The 21,920-nt window shown below is 41.0% G+C and overlaps 1 protein-coding gene across 7 annotated transcripts in view; it reads left to right on the forward strand.

Moving 5' to 3' along the window:
* Positions 1-682: 682 nt before the first annotated feature.
* Positions 683-21,920, forward strand: part of atp2b1a (ATPase plasma membrane Ca2+ transporting 1a) — a 46,660-nt gene continuing 25,422 nt past the window's right edge. For 3 of the 7 annotated variants that reach the window (XM_020042905.3, XM_010887321.5, XM_010887327.5), the window contains exons 1-4: positions 697-782; positions 9,427-9,881; positions 21,079-21,276; positions 21,574-21,831. In XM_020042905.3, coding sequence (XP_019898464.1) covers positions 9,689-9,881; positions 21,079-21,276; positions 21,574-21,831 — 649 coding nt within the window. In that variant the 5' untranslated portion in view covers positions 697-782; positions 9,427-9,688. Of the gene's footprint in view, positions 874-893; positions 1,010-5,262; positions 5,284-9,426; positions 9,882-21,078; positions 21,277-21,573; positions 21,832-21,920 lie in introns of those variants that run through there. The other 4 variants (XM_020042906.3, XM_020042908.3, XM_020042907.3 and 1 more) reach the window with 4 other exon arrangements.

The following is a 21,920-nucleotide window of genomic DNA, read 5'->3' on the forward strand; positions in this document are numbered from 1 at the left end:
CCCAAATGGCTCACTATTCCCTACACGGTGCAGCAATGTGGTAATCCTGAGGACAGGCCGCTTTCTGTTTCTGTGTTTCTGTGTTTCTGTGTGTGCATGTGTGTATGTATGTGTGGAAGGCTATTCGGACTGTCAGTTCTTGTAATTCGTACTTGATTTGTGCGTACTTCGTGCACCCATTAAACATCCTTTTCAGTGCAATATAATAGGCAGATTGTATAGTGCTTTCAAAAAGAATGCGTTTCTCTCGCTGAAGCATCAAACACAGAAGCACTGAATCCATAGAAAAATCGCGACGTCATGGAAAGAATGACGTCAGGTTTGATTAGCCGCCGGGAAAGTCTGGTTCTAGACAGTGGGGGGAGCTAACACAACGACTGAGCCAGGGATCTAGATGCATCATGTGCACACAAATAAACATATATTAGTGTGAATGTGATGATGGGTTCATTACACCGAGTAAGAATTGGTCTTTGCATGCATCAGATTTTTATGTATTCAGATAAGGTAAAGCCTGTACGAGAGGATCTCTACCTTGGAATAAAATTGATGACGTAACTGTTTCCACGGGCGACTGATATGTCGGTTAAACCAATGGGGATCTACATTGGAGCTAGTGCCCATCCTCCTGACGTGACCTGCGTGAGTGAATCACATGTCCCTTGTCATGTTGTGACAGTGTAGTGGGCGGGGTTATATTGCAGATTGGGAAAGAGGGGCAGTCTGTGTGGTGAGACTGAGGAGAGCGAAAGAGATCTGAGGTAATATATTTGGAGAACGGAGTAAGTAACGCTACTGGTTTAGACATTTGTTCGTGCACATGTATATACTTTGTTACGCAACGAAATGGACAAAGGCTGAGCTTTGAACACAGTAAGCAATAGTCTGTATGGTTTTATCTCCTTACGGCATTTCTGGCTCCCCGGTTAATGTTAGCTAACGGTAGCTAGCTAACTTAGGACCGCTGCTCGTTCGTTGATGGCTCGATTGCTACAGCTAATTAGCTTGGGTAAGATGATGGGACAACTGCCATTGAGCGTTATGCTCTTCAGGTTACTCTTTGCTTCGTCCATTAATCTAACGTTTTTCACCACAGAGTCTTAATGACAATAATTACTATTTTCAATATGTGTTGTGTCCGAATCTTGTTATACCCAAATAACGCGCTAGAAATTCTAACTTGCGAGACTGACTGCATGGAAAGTTGTGCTGTTAGCGAAATAGCGGCACTGTAACGTTAGTTTGAAATGGGTTCGACTGCACGCGCTGCGTTTTTGGAGGGGCTGGTGGGCTGGTGGCTGAAGACATTGATGCGAAACACCTACTAACAGTTAAAATGATGCCGAAGTCGTCAAACAAATGTCTTGAATATGCTGTTTTATTTGCGTTCGCAATCTAGCTATATTATTATATAGTTTTATATTGTTCAGGTATAGTTGTCGAAGGATGTACTACTTGTAATTAATTCAAAATCAATTCATAGATTTTTGTTTTGAAATGTTATTAGTTTAGGGGTTTAGTCCGCTTGGGCTTACTATCCAGTCAATGTAGTGTATTGTAACTTGCTGCAGACGCATTAGCTAGCGAATGTTTTATAGCTGGCAGGCTACAGTCAGTACATAGTTGACTTGACACATGCAGTACTACGCTCTTAGTCGATAACCTGTAGCTAGCAAGGTTAGCATTAATGGATTTTCTTACCACAAGGACGATGTTCATTTTGCTTATTTAACAGTGATAAAAAAGTAACTGTTAAACATTTTGTATAGTTATATTTTTACTGTCTTGTTAGCTAATTGTTAGCTGCACTTCGACAAAAGACAGTCCGCTAATGGATTTAAAGTGCTCCGTGGTGTGATCACTGGTCAGTAATAACGCCAGGGTCCCAGTTGTTTAGCCAGTGTTAGCTTGCTAACTACTGTTGCTACAATACACTCACCGATAACTAGTACTACAGTAGCTATTGTATCGTTCTGACTAACGTTAGCTAGAGCGACGTGAGTTACCATTGTCATTGCTTTGACAAAAAAAAAATTTGATGAAGGATTGCCTAACTGGGTGAAAATAGTTAGCTGTGTCCGATTGGCCAATGTTGGCTAACATTGACTCCTATATTAAATAGCGGTAAACATTTCAGCAACCTTACGCCGCAACATGTCCTTACTGAATCCCGTCTAGTTCTCCCAACGTGTCTTTGGAACCTGTCATGCAGATCCGCTTGTTGATATGTTCAGTAGTGCATGCTATGGGAGAGTTTCTAGGTGTTAAGTTAGATAACGTTAACCATTTAGCGGCATTATATCTAGTGGTAGCGGTGCCCATAGCCGATCCTCTAGAAACTAGAGAATTAATGATCCTGCCAATTTGGCAACATCACCGACGGTCTTGATTTATGTTAACATTATGACAATGCACCCTAACCAATCATTTGACCTTGACTACAGTTAGCCCACAGGCAATTTTCCATTTATCATTTTCCTACTGCAAAGCTTATGTACCGGTCCCATTGTGACAAATAGTCTCCTATCGCGTTTTGGTGTCTAATAGAAGGGATCTGCTCTTATCCTATTAAATAGCACCGGGCTTGGTGCACTTGCCAGCAATGCATCCTAATCTGAGCTGAATGCTGAGTTTCTAATGAAAGCTGCCAGTTGACTATGTGGATTACAATCACTTAACAGTACCTTTGTGTCAAGTTGTGAACATTGGGAATTCCATAGGTTTGTGCCACAGTTCTGTTGAAGTCTAACAATGCACACACGTTTGAAGTTTTGAAGAGATTTGTGTTTAGGGTCAGGGTTCTCCGGCTCTACAAAGTGCAGGAGTTTGTTGCATTCTTAATACATTTATGGCTTTCAAGAAGTTGTATTAATTAGTTGGTTTACTATCTTTTAGACATTTGCCTTTTTAGATATCCAGACATTTTTGTTAATGATTCACCTCTGCCATCAAAAATGGACCTTTGACTGTGTCTGAGGCCTTTGAACCAAGTCTGTTGCTGTCACTCAAGTAGGATCCCGGCCCAGTTCAGCAGACTAACGCTAAGCATAGGGTAATATAATCCCTCTTACTTCCATGATATTGGTCAACCTTTGTCCATATTTAATTATTATAGTTGTGTATGTTCTGTTTATTCCAAAAAAAAAATACTCACTTGGACAGGGCTTTTTACTCAGGTTACTGTAGCCCAACTGTCTTATTAATTTTCACTTCAAACCCTAAAATTGTGCTTGTGATTCTAATCATTTACTGGTTCATTATTTGAATGTGGTTATTTACAGCTGGGGTTGGAGTGAAAACATGCATGTGGGTAACAATTGCCATTCTTAAAAAAAAAACAAAAAAACAACAACTTTGAGACACTAGCTTGGTTCAGTCACAGGATATGACCTAATTAAATTGGTAGGCCGACACTACCTCTACAATGGCTATAGGGTTTCTGTCCGTGGCGTTACACATTTCTTGGTAAATTACTGAGCAGCCGCTGGGCTATGTCGTTAATATTTAATGGTATTTAGAATGGACAGGTGTCAAAGGATAATATGCTTTAATCTCATTGTACAGTAGTTACTGTAAGGATTGCTTATGTAGACTACAATATGTCACAATTAGTTCTGCTGTGGAAACTTAGTAACCAATCCCCTTACTACAGAAGGAAGTATTGTTTATGTAAGAGGCAGTGGGGCTTTTGTGTCATATTAATCTGTGCTGACATTCAACCTCATGTAGGCTATCATGGAAAGCTAAATATAGTCAGTTGCACTATAAGGTACTTTTTATGATGCGTCTATTAACTCTCCCTGGAGTGTATCACCTTAAGATTGTAAGGGCAAAGATATTTCACATTGGGATTTAAAGACTTGTTCAGTCTGCCTCTTGGTGCTATATTGAGTACAAACGGACACTTCACCCTAAAGCAATTTTTTTCCTTCAAGTGTACTTGTTTCAATCAAATAAAAATGTGTGGCTAGTGACATTTAATATAGATCAATATATTTTTTCTTATTTTCAATATGCTTCTTATGTAACTTTTTTTTGTGAGTCATAATCTAGAGACTGGTAACCAAGTTGGTTAGTTTATTTATCTTTGTTGATAACGTCCAAGCCACAGGCCTGTGAGCACGTACACATTTATGGAACACATAATACATGGGAATAACTTGTCTTTCAGGGACCAATACAATGGAATTCCATGAAAAATTTAAAAAAATCATTATTGTTGTGCCTGATTGTCACCACAATCGAATTGTGCTCTTTAATTTATTTCAGTGTGCCTCGATTTTTCAGCTTACTTGTGCATTTTCTCCTTGTAAAAAATGCCGCAGTAGAGCCCTGCATCAACCCAGTGGTCATTTGTTTAGCAAACTCTGCAATCACATGACCAATACAGGAACACAGATTACCAGCTGGTGTGCACTTGAATTAAAGGGTTACTGCAACAAAAATCTATATATCTATCCAAACCTCAGAATGGTCTCCTGATATGGTGTAAGTATTATTGTGGATGAGAAAACCCAAATTGAGGAAATGGATAAAAAAAAAATGAGATTCAGGGGGTACCGCTGTTTTGCGTGTGCCTAATGTGCCTGGGCACAAACGCCAATTAGAAAACTAATCTTAAACAAATCTAAAACAATTGCTTCAAAACCAGAAAACACACGGGGAAAAAAAACTTGAGCAATTAATGTAGAACAGTAATTCAAGAAACCCTGTGATGTCCCTTCCCTTGCTTACGAAGTGACCAATAATTAATAATTGACGGACATACTAGTCCACCTCTATTTTGTTCCTCTGCTGTTTGTCAATGCCTCCGTAATAACTACGCTGGCACTCACCCACTGAACACACCATGGGTTCCCAGGAGGTGCTTCTCTGTTTATAATTATGAATAGTCATAGCTTGCTTTGTGAACTGCTGGTGTCAGTTTCTATCAGTAGATCGCTGGGAAAATGCATTTCGTTGGCATTTCGTTGGCCCATACCGGGCGGTAGTTCCGCCCGGTATGGACATGAATTACATAACACTTGACCATTCCTTTCATTTGCTAGTACGGCAGCAAATGTGGAATACATGAAATAATGAATTGTATTCTCCTGAACAATCCAATGTCTGTTAAGTGCCGGGAGTTGGTGCCGGAAAAGGCTGTTGATTGCAGTTGTTGCCGTTCGGAGACACCTGTGTGGTCTTGTGAATTGGCAGGTAGGACTGTGAGAAGCAGAAGTGCCCAGTCTCTGGTGTGAAGTGGCCCTCTGACACTGCATTGAACCAGCCTGCATGACATGAGTAAGGCTGAGTGCTCTCCTCTGCTTTGTGTCCTCCACATGTACACGCCCTAACCCACTTCAGCACTGGCCCAGGGAAGGGAGGGGTGGCGACAGGGGGTAGACTGTGGGTCACTAAAAATACCCTAGCCGCACCGGCAGCTCCGTTGCAAAGGGATCCCTGGGACTTCTGTCCTTGACTCGCATCGAGCAAGTTGGCATTCAAAGGGGTTCAAAGGGCCAACCATGACTAAGAGGGTTTCCTTAGTTTGAGGCAGTGTTTTGAATTCAACTCCCGCGTTAGGGGGCTAAGCCGTCCAATCCTATGTTTTATTGTTAAATAAATGTCAATTCATTGTTATCATTTTGCAATAGTGATATGTTTGTATGCAGCAAATATGTTCTTGAAGACCCACAATGCATTGCTCCCTGGACATGCTGGCCGGCTAGGTTTATTTATACCTCAGTGGCTTGCTAGCTAGAATATGTATCTACACACAATTCTACCAGTCATGTTTGTCTGCATTGGAAGATCTTAATGTATTAAACTCCTGCCATGGTCTACTAATTTAAACCAGGTGTCAATCCTGTTTAGCTTAAAAGTGAAGAGAATCAGCTTGCAATGGAAAACCTGCATGAAGGGAGACAGTGGTACGTGGGAACATGGGTAGTCAAAGAAATGGATGTTAATTTAACTTTTAGGCAGTTTGATAGATTTTTGGGGCAAGGCCACTTGACATTAAGGGGGTGCCTAATTTGGCAGGGCACCAAGGCAATCAGCCAGGGCACAACAGCCATCAGGTAAAATAGCCAATTATATTGCTGCCAAACTCAAGTAAAGATACTTCAGGGCTGTGGCGACTGGGGAGTTGGCCCATTACACCGCAGATTTTAAGATATTTAGGGGCCCCTCCCTCTTGATTATGTTTAAGGAAATTTCCCAGCAGTTCTAAACATTTTCCTATAGAGCTGAGAACAGTGGCACAGCTAAATAATCAATATTTTAGGAAGCTGTCCTATGAAATTATTGTTGCAATATTTTGACCATAGTCCATCAGCGAAGTTACATGTAACACTCTTTTGGATATTTTTCATATCCATGTCCTATAATATCATTTAGAATTTACAATATTACCAGACGTTCTTACCCAGAGCAACTTGTTGATGAATCAAAAGCTGATATCAAGAACCTTTTGTTCAGTAATTTATAGATGTGTTTTTGGCAGCGTTGCTTCTTCTTTGCTATGCCTCTACCAACTTGGCACATCTTATTTTGGCCAGTTCCTTCCTTCCTATCAAGCTCTGTCAGATTAGGTGTGTGTGTGTGTGAGAGAACTGCAGTCGTCTGGTCTCTCCACAAATCAATTCAATGGGGTTCAAGATCAGGCTTTGGCTGCCCTCTTCAAGGACATTTACGGACTCGTCCCGAAGCCACTCAAGCTTTGTCTTGGCTGTGCGCTTTGGGCCATTCTCATGCAAAAGCACAACTCATGCCCCCTGTTTGTTAGTCTGTACAATCATGTTCAGGTGTTCAAGGATTTGTCTATTTTGCATTTTTCATCCTTCTTTCAATCCTGAAGTCACTAGTTCAGTTTTGTCGTGGTACACATACAGTACTGATGCAGCATGGCAGACTTGTTAATTGCTTGTATGTTTTTAGGCTATCAGCCCGCTCTGCCTTTGGCCATAGAACAGCTGCATTTCATACATTGAATCCTGAAGAAGACACTGCTGGGCCTTACAATTTTTTTTATCGATTATCTTCGCTAAACCCCATTTTGCTTTTCTTAGACTTCTCTTACTGAGTATAGGTCTGGTGTCGTGTGCAAATGATTCAATCATATTCTGCCAGCTATAAGCGCAGAGATCTAATCACAGATATTTTCCACTGTTGTGACATGTGACCTGTACCGCAACCCGAAACTGTCACTGCAGCAAATGTTACTTCCTTCATCTTGATTGTACTTGCAAGGGGACAGCCTCAGATCATGAGGGGAAAGGGAGCTTGGCTGCTCCTCTGCTACTTTGGAGTCAAACGTGTGCAGTTTGCGCTCCGGGCAAACGGCTTGCGCCGACCATTTTAGAGGGGTCATTTCTGGAAAGACACATAATGCAAGGTTAATTTGCAAGAAACATCAGCGACAGTGGAAGTGCCCTTACCTCATTTTGGACAAGTTCTGGAAAGTCTGTGTTTCTGTCATGTCGCCACGGCAGCCTTTTCTGTCTTACTGATGCACTCTGAAAGTAGAGCACCAGCGCCATTAAGGCAACCGTTTGACGTTTCACACATCTTGTAACTATAAAAAAAAAAAAAAACTAATTTCTGTGAAAAATGTTGGTGGAAACCGTTTCGTGGATTACAACCTCACCCCAGAAAATCTGTGGCCAAGATAAGGGGCATTACCTTCTGAAATGTGGTTTCATATGTTGCCTCAGAAATGCGCCCAACCCTGCAATTATGTTGTGTAGTGAATAATATATTGTGTACTTTTTCCATGGCAGATGGCTCAGAATGGAATTGAATCGTGACCAACAACTTTCCAAAAACATGCTTCATTGTGCTCCCATTTGTCCTATTAGGGAAATTACATGTTTTGCGTCTATTGCATGTGCTCCCTTGTTAAACCTTTATTTTTATTTTTTTTCATGGAGTCCTAACGTGTGTAGTGATTCTTGCCTGATGCAGTTATGATTGGTTTTCCCCCTCTTTAAAAATGTCTGTCTTCTGTTCAGTTTATTCAGCTTTACATCCAGACAGTGAATCAAACGGACTACCCAGCTGGTGCCTCACCCAGGCAGAGTAGGTAGTGTAGTCAAGGCTCTAGACTAGGCGTGGGCAGTACACCATATCAGAGGTTGCCTTGACTTTCAGAAGTCAGCCTTTCTGAAATGCACAACCTACATAAATCCCGTGTCCGTGTGTGCTCGTTCATTCTTCAGCCCGCTCCATGTTCTTGCTGGAGAGTGCTTCGTTTGTTTCTTAAGCATAGTTCACGTCCGCCTAAACCTTTGCCGGTTCATCTCTGTCAGAATGGTGTGTAAGTAAATTCTTGTAAATGGCCATAGTTTCCCAGTTGTTTGGTAAACATATGGTCAAATTACATGTTTCTCACTCCAGACAAGCAAAAGTTAAATATATTGAGCTGTATTAAATGTGACCAGCCATGTGTTAATTTCCTGTACTTATTTCTATATTCAATGTTAAGTTGCTTGCTGTTGAGATGACTGGTTACACTTTATTTAGGTTACAGATGTGCTATATATAGTCATACTCTCAACAAAATATAAAAAATGAATTCAATGTTTCCTCAGGTTATGATTAGGGTAAGGTTTGCAATGTGTTATTGTTAGGGTTAAGGTTGGCGTTAGGATGAGGGTTAAAGTTAGTGTTAGTCTGTAAAGCATCTACACATTGACTATCAGTAACGTTTCAATTAACTATCCAAATACGATGTTACGATGTGACTAAACTAGTACAAAACTTTTGTATCTGAATCTTAAGCTTAGATTGTACTGAAATCCTCTGTTCTTAACCACATAGTATGGGCGAATGTCTGTGGAAGGACACATGCACACACTGCTCGTCATTTCCTTAGTCTGAATTGACTGTAAAGGGCTGCTTGTATACATTGGGGAGACTAAGTTTTGTTGAGTCATTGGTGTTTCTGTGTTGTTCTGAGGATATTGATACTAGGGTGATGATGGTGTAAATGAGTGAAGTGTTAGCAGATGCGTAGGCTACTTCTGTGAAGCACTGGAGACATACAGGTAACGTTTTATCAACGCCACTGTCTACGAGAGTTCCCAAATTCCGCTGTCAGACTAGATTTAAACAAAGTTTATCAGTACCAACGCTCGCCATTGTACCATTAGCTGTTTCTCCTTGTGTTCAGCTGGCAAAACAGTTGAAAAAGCACAATTATCATTTCAAAGACATAGAAAATAACTTTTAGCAAAGACAGTTTACCCACTGCCTTTGCTAAATAGAAGACTGTCTTAAAGAAAAAAGTATATCAAAGTGAGCCTTTTCCAGTGACCTGGCGTTTCTGTACATTGTTTTGCTGAGTATTGCTATATACAACATGATGGCATACATAATCTGTGTTACTTGAACTTATTGATGCTACTGTATTTTAAACTTTTTTTTTTGTTTTTGTTCTTTCAGACCTTGTATGCTGTCTTTCTGTGTCTGTGAGCATGAACCTCGGTCAATATGGAAGAATAGGGCACACCAGGGTCTGAGGGAAATGGATTTTGATTTGTCCCAGTCCTGCTACCTAGTGTCTCCTCACTTCACTACCAGCCACCTCTGAAGGACTTGGAGACGTTTATGGGAACTACAACCGGGCTCGCTCTCTGAGGATTTAAGCTCTTCCTTCGGGACGCCATTTTCCACCGTAGCGGACGGTGCACACAGCAAGAAAATCATGGCGAACAACTCGTACAGCGGAGTGAAGAACTCCACGGCAATGGCCAACCACGATGGGGACTTTGGTTGCTCGCTCAAGGACCTGCGGGCCCTCATGGAACTGCGGGGGGCGGAGGCAATAAGCAAAATTGGGGAAAGTTATGGGGATGTTCAAGGACTATGCACCCGATTGAAAACATCACCTGTAGACGGTAAACACCCCCTTTTAATTAATCAACCATTTACTTCTTAAATGTCCCTTTATTGGTATGACATCTATTTTGTGTATTTGTTGAAAAGCCTTTCATTTGGTTAAGTCGGTTAATATGCACTGTAGGATGTGGGTTTGACTAGTAGACCACCATAGGCCATGGATTTGAATTTTAATGATGTGTGTGTGTTATTTTAGGATTTTCTATTTACTATCTTTCACTATATCCATACTGCTACGTTTTATCCTGCGCTAAGCACTGCTTCGGGAGGTAGCTAGTGTCAGTCTTACATATCGTGTTTGTGAGTTGGGAGCGTGCAGACAGGGGCGCAATGCGATGCATTGCCGGTAGCCTAGCCACCTCTGCTACATGAATCGCGGTGGCCACAATGCTTATTAACATACAACAGTGTTGTTGGTTGGAGTAGCCTAGAGAAGCTAGATTATTCGCTAAGCTTGCAAGCTCACTAGGCTAATTGGCTACCTGGGGAATTGTTTGCTTTGAAAAGTCAACGTTTTCAAACAGACCCCTCAAACATTTTTATTATTACATATGGCTTGTTCTGATCTATCGTACCCGTCATGTTCTGTTTGTTCTATTTAAATTAATTTGTTTAATTGAAAGCACTGGCTGGAGCATGTGCCTTTGAACCAGAGTACATTTGTCATTCATGTACAGTTTTGTGAAATATCAACACTTAATCCATTCCACTCATGGATAAGCGTTGGATTTTATTTTTTAACTTACACTCACAGAGAAGCTTTATTTCGGGTGGTTGTGATAATCGTTTTGGATAAGTCGGGTTTAAATGTAAAGTACTGGCATTTGAAATGTAATGAAATTGTGAAAAGGCCCACCTGCATTTTTTAGAATTTTCAGTGTATTTAAATAATGGCAGATGCGGCATTAAAACGACCCCTGTGATGTCAGCTCCATGCTAGGGTTGGGTTTTGCAAGTGGGACCACTCTTAGGTCGATTACCACACTTAGGTCCAGACACAATACGTATTGTGATTTGATATTGCTCTTTACTGATTGTTTCATTTTTTACTAGGCCATGATAATTAATTCAGTTTTACTTCCAAAGTACAATATTCTGCCCAAAACCTTGTGTACTATTAGTAGAACCATGTCAATAATTTGTTTAAAACTTTCCACCTTATTCGCGGGTAGTTAGATGTGAACTTTTTACACAACAGATTACATTGAAAGAGTTATCCATTTCAATGATATACCTTTTCCTATGATATACCTAGTCAAATACTGCAAATATGATACTTTTTTTTTGCATTTTAGAGAGTTTGTCATTATTTAGAATAATCTCAAAGTGCATTAAATAAATATGAAAGAAAAAAGGTAAATAAACAAATTTACGATGTAGAGGTGACAAAACCAGGGCCAGTTAATAGGCTTACAATGACTGTTCCCATCTCCCTAAAAGTATGTCTGAGTGCAAGAGGCTGATGAAATTGTGCGAACTGCTTGGGAAGCATATTATTTAGCTTGTCTACTGGCAATCTAGTGGGCGTAACTTAAACATATACTAACCAAAACATATTAGGGAATCCATTTTAATAATGATGTATTACTATCTTTATTTCCCCCATCCATATGACATGTGGCACTTTCTTCCATACTGTATTCAGGTTAAACTTGAGGCACCCATTGGTTGCTATTTGTAGCAGATTCATTTCTATAACGCTTTTCAATTCTGTAATATAAATCTTGTGTTGCATTAGGGATCTCTCACTCCACCGGTTAATATGCTTTTATTGGCCCACGTCAACAATAACTACATGCATGAGTTACTGGCCCTTTATGAGGCACATGTCATAAAAGCTACATAAAAAGCTTTTATTACATTTCTAAATTGAAAGGTCATGCCTTCTCCTTTTTTGTAACCATGTAAGATTTGTGTTCACTTTTTGAATTATACTTCGGCTTATCTGTGATTTCAAATAGGAAAGTTTATTTTAGGCTAAAATATTTATTCACACATACTCTAGTACTAATGTCTTATTGGATAATTTGAAACACTGTTCTCATTCCTGGTTGTCGGTATGTATGCGTTTCATTGCAAAGGTGCGTGACTTCGCTGCAGTGTCATTGGTTCGTGTCATCCACTGCACCTTGACATCACTTCCTTGGAAAGCTTGTAGTAGACAGGTGGCCGGGGGGGGGGGGGGGGAAGGGCGGCACTGAAGGCTGTGGGCTATTCCTGGACCTGTGTATCCACCCCTTCTCACCCCTAGTGTGTGAAAGGAGGCTTCAACCAGAACAGCTGTCGGCCAGTCACTGAACCAGACTGTGCAGGTCAGTGTTCCACATGTGGGGACAGGGCAGGATGGTGTTGTGAGGCGAGTAACTGGTTTAAAGATGTGGTGACGTGGGCGAGAGATGAGCTCATCCCTGGAACTGCTCTGCTGCCCTTTTCCATTTTGCTCTGCCTCTCCAGCGTCATGACACGCGTGTCCCTCTCTTGCCGTGCCCTGGAGATGTGGGCTGAAAAACACTTCATTACCAGAGTCTCTCTCTGGGCTCTCTGCAGCAGTACTACGCTCAGTGTAGCAGCTAATCTTTTAAAAAATTACACTGACTGCCATTTTCAGATTACCACGACCACTGTGTTTTGTTGCCCCCCCCCCCCCCTCCCGCCGCTATTCCGTTTTTTGTGGACTCCGTGTGTGTTTGTTCCGCTCAGCAGATATGGCCATGCCAAGTGTGTGGAAGAAGTGCATAGTCACTTCACGTTAGGGCCTTGACTGGGTTGAGGCTCCCCTGCCTATAGGGGTTTACTCATAGAGTAGGATAGAGGCTTCCAGTGGCCGAAAGCATGGTCATTGCCATTGAGGGCTTCAAGCATTTTAATGTAGTCTACTGGCTGGGATGTCTTACTTCCTTGGCTGACCCAGTTGGAGTCGTGATCACATAACTGATGACTTGGTTGGAGTCAGGTGTCAGCCACTGAAGTTGGATGAGTTACCAACCTTAAAATGGTGGTGCCTGTACACCACAGAATCCATTTGGGGAAATGCATAGGGATGTGCCACTCTGTCTTACTCTATTTCTCACTATATTCCCCATTCCCAGGATATGTTGTTGTGCCTAATTGCTGACGTGACCTTGGTTGAACTCTTATGGGTAGGGGATTTTCGATTTGATCCAAGATTAAAACGGCGTAGATCCACCACGGGCAGCGCTCCGCACTGCAAGCAGTACATTGCTTGTGCCGCATCCCTTTGTATGTTCTACAGGCCTTCTTCAACCCTACAGAGATGAGTTAACAACACCCCAATGTGCTTCTCCTAAGGGTTGCTGGTAACATGTAACAAGAGTGACAGTGTCACACATGGTCTCTTCCAAAATGTATGCCACGAAGTATATAGACTTTAGTGGGAAGAGACTCTTGGTGCGTTAGTATGTGACCATAATAACCAGGAACATGAACCCCACTGTAACAGAACCCTTTATTTTTTCCTAAATTTTGGCTGTTGGCATTAATGTTATACTGTTGACAGTATTTCAGTGCTTTGGAAAGTATTTGCCAGATTTTAGCATGCATCATCAAAAAAAGGCCAAGGTCTTCAGGAGTTATGATTATTTCATTTCTGAAACACATATGTCCACTTTTGGGATGTATGTGGCAGGTTTAACATTTTAACAGATTGGGTTTATTGAAGCTTACAGGGTTAATTGGTGAGACTATTCTCTGTTAATCAATCGATTATCTGCGTCCATCTGTCATTTTACTAATATAGTTGTGGTGGTGGTGCCATGCTCTAGATCGAGAGTAGCTTCACATCATTTTTCCCCCAGTGTGTACAGCACTGCCACCTCCTTTATTTGTTTTTGTTTTTTTTACAATTGTCTATGAATCGGCTCTCTCAGTATTGGCCCCGGAGACTAAGCTGTCATTTAAGATTAATGCCTGCTGGACAATCGAAAGGCGATTGCTAATATGTTAGCAGGCTATTTCTCTGTTTTAAAGCCCAATCCTTTCACAAATCTTTTAAAAATGTTTAGCTTTTCTTTGGCAAACGTTGCAGTTATTTGCATATAAGAGCATTTCTCGGCAAGATTTTGCATGCCCTTCTTTCTGTTTCAATAGTTTGGAATCAGTTCTTATTTCACCCTTTAAACATTACTCTGAATTACAGGTGCTAGGCTGATGGGCTACTTGCAGATTGATTTACCTTTCTGCTGGGTAATAGATAGATAATGGTTTGTTTGCATTGTTTAACCTTTCTGGGGGAAGTTTTATTGGAAAAAAAATAATTCTGGGGGAAATTTCAGGAATTTTGTTATTTGCCTTTAGAGAACATGTTTAGCTGTAGCAATGCACTTTATACCAAATCTTCATCAGTTCCCATTGTGGATGTATTGTGTGGAAAACTCAGCCCTTGAACAAATGTTTAGAACCGTATTGTGACATAATGAAATTATGACACTGCTTTCAACTTAGCTAATGTGCTATTTTAATGCGGAATGCTTAACCTTGGTTTTTGAATTGGGGTTGATTATTGTTTTAAGAATTTTTCCAATTATCAGAATCAGTCATTTGTCTGATATGATGGCCAATACTAGAATACTTTTTTTTAAAATGCGCTCTGCTAGCTCAGATGCAGCTGCATAATAGCTTTCTGCTTGTAGTGTGGTTCTATGTTCTGCCTGCGGTATTCCTGTGTTTTTACCTCACACGTAAATACCCATTCCAATAACGTCACGTCTGATAGCTAATTAGCTAATAATAGTTGAATGCTAAAGTTAGTTCAACTTTAACAAGTTTGTCTGTTTCGCCAGCTGGCTTGCAAAAAAATAAAATAAACATTCATTCTTGCATGTCACTTAAACCTAGACTGGTCATACTCTGAGAAGACGCAACAGGAATATTTGTCAACCCATATTTTGAATTGAATTCAGCTACAGACGCGGCTCTGCTGCTGCCCTCAGTCTGTCCCAGTGAACAGAGACAGGATGGCAGATGGTCCTGTTTGGCTCACTTTGAACTACAGGTGGTAGGCTGGTGTTCTGTCTGCCTGCAGAATAGATTGATTTACCTGTTGTAATCTCTGGCTTTCAAGCCTCTTCAGCAGGGTAGTTGATGCCCACTTTTGGGGTTGTCTCCAGTTATTGCTGATTTTCATGGTGTTCTGTGGTGTTCTTCCATCCCTTTTAAGCTGTTTAAGTCTATTTTTGACACAATCTGTGGAAGATTTTGCGGCAAATGCCGATGGCACCCCTAGGTTCACCCAGAGGTTTGCCTTTTAACTCTTGAGCAGGCTGATGACAGCAGATTACTTTTCATGCCCAAAGTTGGCCCTTTTTTTTGCTGTAAATATCAGGATAATAAACCCTCAAAATATTTGCAAAAGAACAAACCTGTTGCTCAGGGTCAAAAATGGTGCAAAATGGAGAGTTGAAAGCTTGTAGTGAATCAAAGCAGACGCAGAGACTGCGAACTAGAATGGCAGCAGCATGATAAACCTTAGCCTTTAATCGAGCTGTAAACGGTGAGTCATCGCCAGCAGCAACACCTCATAGGCAACACACGTGCGCACACGCACACGCTTATGGAGGGGATAGAGGAGACTGCATTATCTCCTGCTTGTTTACTGCCCCTCCCCCAAAATGAGGCTTTAATGTCCTACCCCAGTATCCTTTTCACCTAACATTTAATATACTAAACAAAGAGCAAGCTCTGTGCTCAGTGTCTTCTGAATTTTTGTGTGTCTTCTTTTTCAAACAACGGGGAGGCCTGATGTTGTCTGTGGATATCATCAGATCTTCTTTTTGGGTGTCCTTTGTACTCTTGTGTGTACGTTAATGTACAGCCCCGTATCCCAAAAAGTTGAGACGCTCTGTAAAATGCAAATAACCACAAAATGCAATGATGTGCAGATTGTTCATCCCTATATTTAATTGAATATAGTACAAAGACAAAATATCACATGTTGAAACTGAGACATTTTATTGTTTTTAAAAACATACATGCCCATTTTTTATTTAATGCCAGTAGCACCTTTCAAATAAGTTAGGACATGTTTTATTACAGGCATGTTTACCACTGTGTTGCATCATGTCTTTAACAATACTCTGTAAGCGTTTGGGGACTGAGGAGAACAATTGCTGTGATTTTGAAAGTGATTCTTGCTTGATATAGGATTTCTGCTGCTCAACAGTTTGGTATCTCTTGTTGTGTTTTTCATTTCATAATACGCCAAATGTTTTCATTGGGGGTACAGATCTGGACTGCAGACTGATTTATATATATGCAGAATGTGGTTTGGCAAAAAGATGTCTAGATGGCAGCATATGTGGCTCCAAAACCTGTATATATTGTTCAGCGTTAATGGTGCCTTTGCAGATGTGCAAGTCACCAATGCCATGTGCACTAATGCACCCCCATACCATCATGGGTGCTGGCTTTTGAACTGTGTGCTAATAAAAAACCGGATGGTCCCTCTCCTATTTTGTCCAGAGGACACAGCTTCCAAGATTCCCAAAAATAATTTCAATATTGATTTGTCAGAACCCTGGATAGTTTCACATTTTGCCTCAGTCCATCTTAAATGAGCTCAGGCCCAGAGAAGGCAGTGGTGGTCCTGGGTGGTGTGTGTGCATGCTTCTTTGCATGGTAAAGTTTTAACTTGCGTTTGTGGATGCAGCAGCATACTGTGTTCACAGACAATGGTTTTTGGAAATGTTCCTTGCAGTGATTTTGCTAAAGTTTCTTGTCTGTTTTCAACCCAGTGCCACATGAGAGCCCAAAGATCATGGCCAACCAGTATTAGTTTTCAGTTTTCAACTCTTTGCAATTTTACGTTGCGAAAAGTTATTTTTTAAATGTGGCACTATTTCCCTGCGCAGTTTTTCAGAGTGGTGAACCCATCCTCAATTCTGACAGACCCATCCTCTGGAATTCTTTTTTTAATACCCAATCATGTTACTGACCTGTTGCCAATTGACCAAAATGCGTTGTGTGATATTCAACCAGGTTTTGTTTTTTAGCATTGCACAACTTTATCAATCTTTTGTTGCCTCTGTCCCAACTTTTTTGGAATGTGTCGCTGGCATCAAATTCAAAGTGGGCATATAGTTGTGAAGTTACTGTAAAATGTCTGTTTCAACATTTGATATACTTTCTTTGTACTATTTTAATATAGGATTTAAATGATATGCACATCATTGCGTTCTTATTTACATTTTGCCGCGTTTCTAGTTTTTTGGAAACGGGGTTGTACTTCTTAGTGAGATACTGCTTTTTTGAAGAATTTCAGAAGACCTCTGGAGGATCTCCAGACTTCTACAGATGCAACACGCGCATATTCTCTTTCTACATTATCCGCTAGTACGGCCACCACTCCCAACACCATTGGATGCATGCTTCCTGCACCCTGATTATTTACTCTGTGCTGCAGAAAGGTCATGATAATTATAGGCTTCAGCACCCAAGCCATTGGCTGATCATACTACTTCTCTTGCAGACAGATGTGTTCAGGAGCACCAAGATCAAGCTTGAAAAGAAAAGCTTCTACCCTTTCCCCCAGCCATCTGACTGTAAACTGCTTTATCTGATATACATTTTGATCTGCGCCTTGGTGTGTTTTGCACACTCCAACACACTAACACACACCCAGCTCATTCATCCACATCTACTCAATCACTCAAACTCTCTAAGGACAGTCTCTTGCACCCATGTTAAATGTGTGCAAACCCCATGTTAAATGTGTGCAAACACAAATATAATCACTCGCACGCATACTCACATTTTGTGCACGCTACCGTCCCAGTTCATTTTGCAAACTGTTGCTGAACATTTCTCGATTGCATTGTTAAGGGGCCCAAACACAAGCATTCTGCTCCACCCACGCTCACCTGCTATGAGCTTATGCTGATGTATAGCTGCCATCTCCCCCAGGAGTCTGAAACGTGTTGCTCGAGCGCATTTTTAACAGTTAGTTCTGATCGCCCCTTCTGGACGATTGTCATCTCTCTGCATGTGAATGTTCTGCCTCCTCATCTCCACTCTCCTCACCCCAGTGCTGCTCTGCAATGCTGACTAATCACCCAGAGCCACGTGGTGTCATTGCTTCGTGCATGCAGACTATATACGTGAGGCCTGGCTTGCCCGGCTGCTGCTTGTGCTGTTTGGTCTATTAGACTGTGAGCCTTGGACTTCCTACTGACTACAGCCTACCAGTCTAGCTTCCCACCCTTCATTAGTCCCGATCTCTAATAATCTCTGCTTTCCCTTTCTGTGAAGGCTGAAATGAGGAATAATTCCGGTTTTGATGCAATCATTCTTATCAGAGGTCGCATTAGCTTTCAGGAGTCTGCGTTTTCAGAATGGAAAATACATCTTTTTAAAAATATTTTCTTAATGTCTTAACAAGAAACCAGGCAAGCCTAGTTCGGCCGGCCCGTAATAGAGTTGGCATCTCGAGATTTTAACCTGGGTCGCCCACATGAAAGGCTGTGTCGTTAACTTCTACACCACAGAGCTGTACATTTGCCATCTTTCAGTATTCACAAGGCTTCTGTATATCCTGAACAAGTCCTCTTTTGCCACTGCCCATTTTAATAGTTAATCGGCCATTCGTGAATGACATTGATACAGTTAAACTGACTAATGTTTCTTACTAAGTTTACCTCCACCACAAATAGCGTCTATGTATGCCATTTGACACTGGCTGTTTTAACAATGTATTAGCCAGTAATATGCTTTACCGGTATCTATTTACTTACTGGAATAGTCATAGGAATTGAGCAATTGCTAGCGAGTCTGCCAAAGCAATTTAATTTCATAGCATAAGAATTGTATGTATTTTTTTCTTTCATGGCAAAATCATAAGAATTGAGCACTTGATAGCGAGACTGAAGATGAACTTTTCCATGCCAGAAACAGTCGCAATATAACAATATACAGTTTCAATTAAGGCGTACTATAACGTAACTACGTTTTAAGCCAGCAAATGTGTTTATCTATCCTGACCCAAAACGGATGCATACCACTAGAAACAGTCGCAATATAACCGTAAACTGTTTTATTTCAGGCTTAGTATAATGTAGATATTAACGGTTTTAGCCAGCGAAGTTTTTGTCTAAACGGAATAATTCATAATGCATACATCGCTTCGCCTGCAAGGAGTTACGAATTTGGGACCCACAGTTCACAAGTCTGCTTCTCTAATCACTACGCTTTTTAACAAGGGTTGTCAGTCACTCACTCACTCACTAAGAGACATTCGCTCTTCTTAGCTGGCTCCACTTACACGGTCCGGCAAAATCACAGGTTACAGTAATAGAATCTGAACTATATGAGGCAATAGTAATGGTATTGACCGACAGTGTTGAGGAAATGGAAATAGGCTTTCTATTTTGATGTGATTTGTTTTACATGTAACAATTAACCAAACTCTGGATGTAATTATTCACTTGATTTCATTCATTGTCACTGAAGCTATAATCTGGTTACTTAAGCACGTTCATAATGAGGACCATCTCCCAGCAAAAAAATGTATATTTTGTGCGATGTCAAGTAAAGGTATGGAATGTGTTTTTCGGTTTGATAGTTGTTTAGTTGTTTGAGATTCCAAACATATTTACTTTCATTAACCCATCTAGTGACTTAATGACAGCTTAGGTTTCAAATATCACGCTAGCAGTCTTGGGTGTAGCCTAGGAAAAGTTACAGGAGAGACCAAGGGGATGCAAGTAAGTGTTCACTAATGACATGGGCGTGTTACCTAGCAACAAAATGCAACTTAGAGCCCCCCCCCCCCCCCCCCCCCCCCACACACACACACACATACTCTCTGCACTGTGATGAAAGGCAGAGGAGAGAACATCTAGCTAAGGTTTGGATGATCACACTGTGTGTTACTCTACAGAATGCGAGAAAAAACACAATCCTGTTGTTTTTCAAACATTAAGAGGTTGAAAATGTAACACTAAGCGGTTGACATGCATACTGTCGGCCTCTTAAGATGCAGACAGTCCAACTTAAGAGCATGACAGCCATGTTAGTTTGCTTAAAAGTACATAAAGAAACTATAGATTTCTGGAACCAAGTTGTATGGCCTGATGATTAACCTGTACTAGAGTGATGATAAGAACATGTGGTGAATGGGGCTGCACGTAATCCAATGTGTTCATCTGAAACATGGTGGACTGTCTCCCTTGTCTTTATTGATTATCTGACTGCGGCAGCCGGATTAATTCTGAAGTGTACAGGAAAATCTTACATGCTCTGAACCAACAAATGCCTCAAAACACATTAGATGACACTTCACTTTGCTGTAGCACAATGACCCCAAACATATGCAAAATTATTTCTACCCGGTTCATGGTTATGGATGTAAATACCTTCAAATGAAAGCTGACGGTCTGCACTTTAAACTCTTACTCAGTATTTCATTTAAAATCCAATGTGCTGGTGTGAAAACCACAAAACCTACCACTGTTAAAGTGTTAAAGGACATTACCGTATATTTGAACTGTCTTCTGAATATTACTGATCCCTTTGACTCTGTAGAGCATGCATTTGAAGAGCCAAAATGCTAAAAGGGGCTTTCTAATTGAATAGGTCTGCGTAATAATCTGGCTTAGTTCCATTGAATAAGTTGAGACGATGGGGTCATGCACTCCCAAAGGAGAGACTGCATCTCCAGTTATCAATCTGTGTATTGAAAGAGGAAATGTTACTTAATGTGCGAAATCAAAGGAGAAAGACTGCATCTCCAGTTGTCTGTGTATTAAATGAGGAAATGTTACAGAAAACAAAAATCTCTAAATGGCATTTGTTTTCTGATTGTCCTTGACTACTACTTTTCTAAACATTTCCTGTTGTTCTCCCCTGAGCATGTGGCTCTGATTGTCTTGTTTTTTTGCCGAATGTATATTGTTGCCTCATGGTGCATTTGTGGTACTGTAGGAAATGCTGCTTGTTTTTAGGAGCCCTGCAACATAATATAACTGCATGACCTTTTGAGTTGGTATTCACAAGGTATTCTGGCTGTCCAGTCTTTGCTGTTTTCATTTCATTCATTCACCAAATGTCTACATGCAACAGCTACCCTCATTGATGATGAGGGTGGTTAATGAAGCGTGTGTGCGTGCGTGCGTTAAACTACGAAAATGTAAAAAATAAAAATACACTGTCTCAATCTAATTTGAAATTTGTCTCATTTCCCTCCAGGTTTAAGTGGGCAGCCTGCAGACATCGACAAGAGAAAACAAGTGTTTGGGAAGAACTTAATACCTCCAAAAAAGCCAAAAACATTTCTTCAGTTAGTTTGGGAAGCATTACAAGATGTAACGCTGATTATCCTTGAAGTGGCAGCCATAGTTTCATTAGGCCTTTCTTTTTACAAACCTCCAGATGCTGAACGGAAAAGTAAGCAGCTCCTACCTATTGCAAATTCTGCATTGAGAAGTATTGGGTTTGGTGACTTGATGTCTGCTTTTGCATGTTTATTTTGATTGTATAAAATCATAAGGAAGGGTTGCACAGTTGTAATTTGTTTTGGAAATCATGTGTCATTCAGCCTTAGTGTTTTTTAGACAAATGTCATTGCGCTGCATTTTTACATAATGACAACAAAGAAATGTCAGTGGCGCTGCCGGTTTGTTCATACTGTCAGTTAAACGCCTCTCAGTGTAAACTGAGGATGTGCTGTTTGCCCTCATGTAGACTGTGGGAAAGCAGCTGGAGGAGTCGAGGATGAAGGCGAGGCGGACGCGGGCTGGATCGAGGGTGCCGCCATTCTGCTGTCTGTCGTCTGTGTGGTGCTAGTGACCGCGTTCAATGACTGGAGCAAAGAGAAGCAGTTCCGCGGCCTACAGAGCCGCATTGAACAAGAGCAGAAGTTTGCCGTGGTCCGCGGCGGCCAAGTCATTCTGATCCCTGTAGCCGAGATTGTGGTCGGCGACGTTGCACAGATAAAATACGGTGAGAGGCGCCTTTGGTTGTATTTCAGTTTGTGCAAAAGTAGGGCCCAGCATAGAAAATTGGGTGACATTTTGGACAGATCTGATGGT

This window comes from Esox lucius, chromosome 23 (genome assembly GCF_011004845.1).
Source record: "Esox lucius isolate fEsoLuc1 chromosome 23, fEsoLuc1.pri, whole genome shotgun sequence".
Taxonomy (NCBI): Eukaryota; Metazoa; Chordata; class Actinopteri; order Esociformes; family Esocidae; genus Esox; species Esox lucius.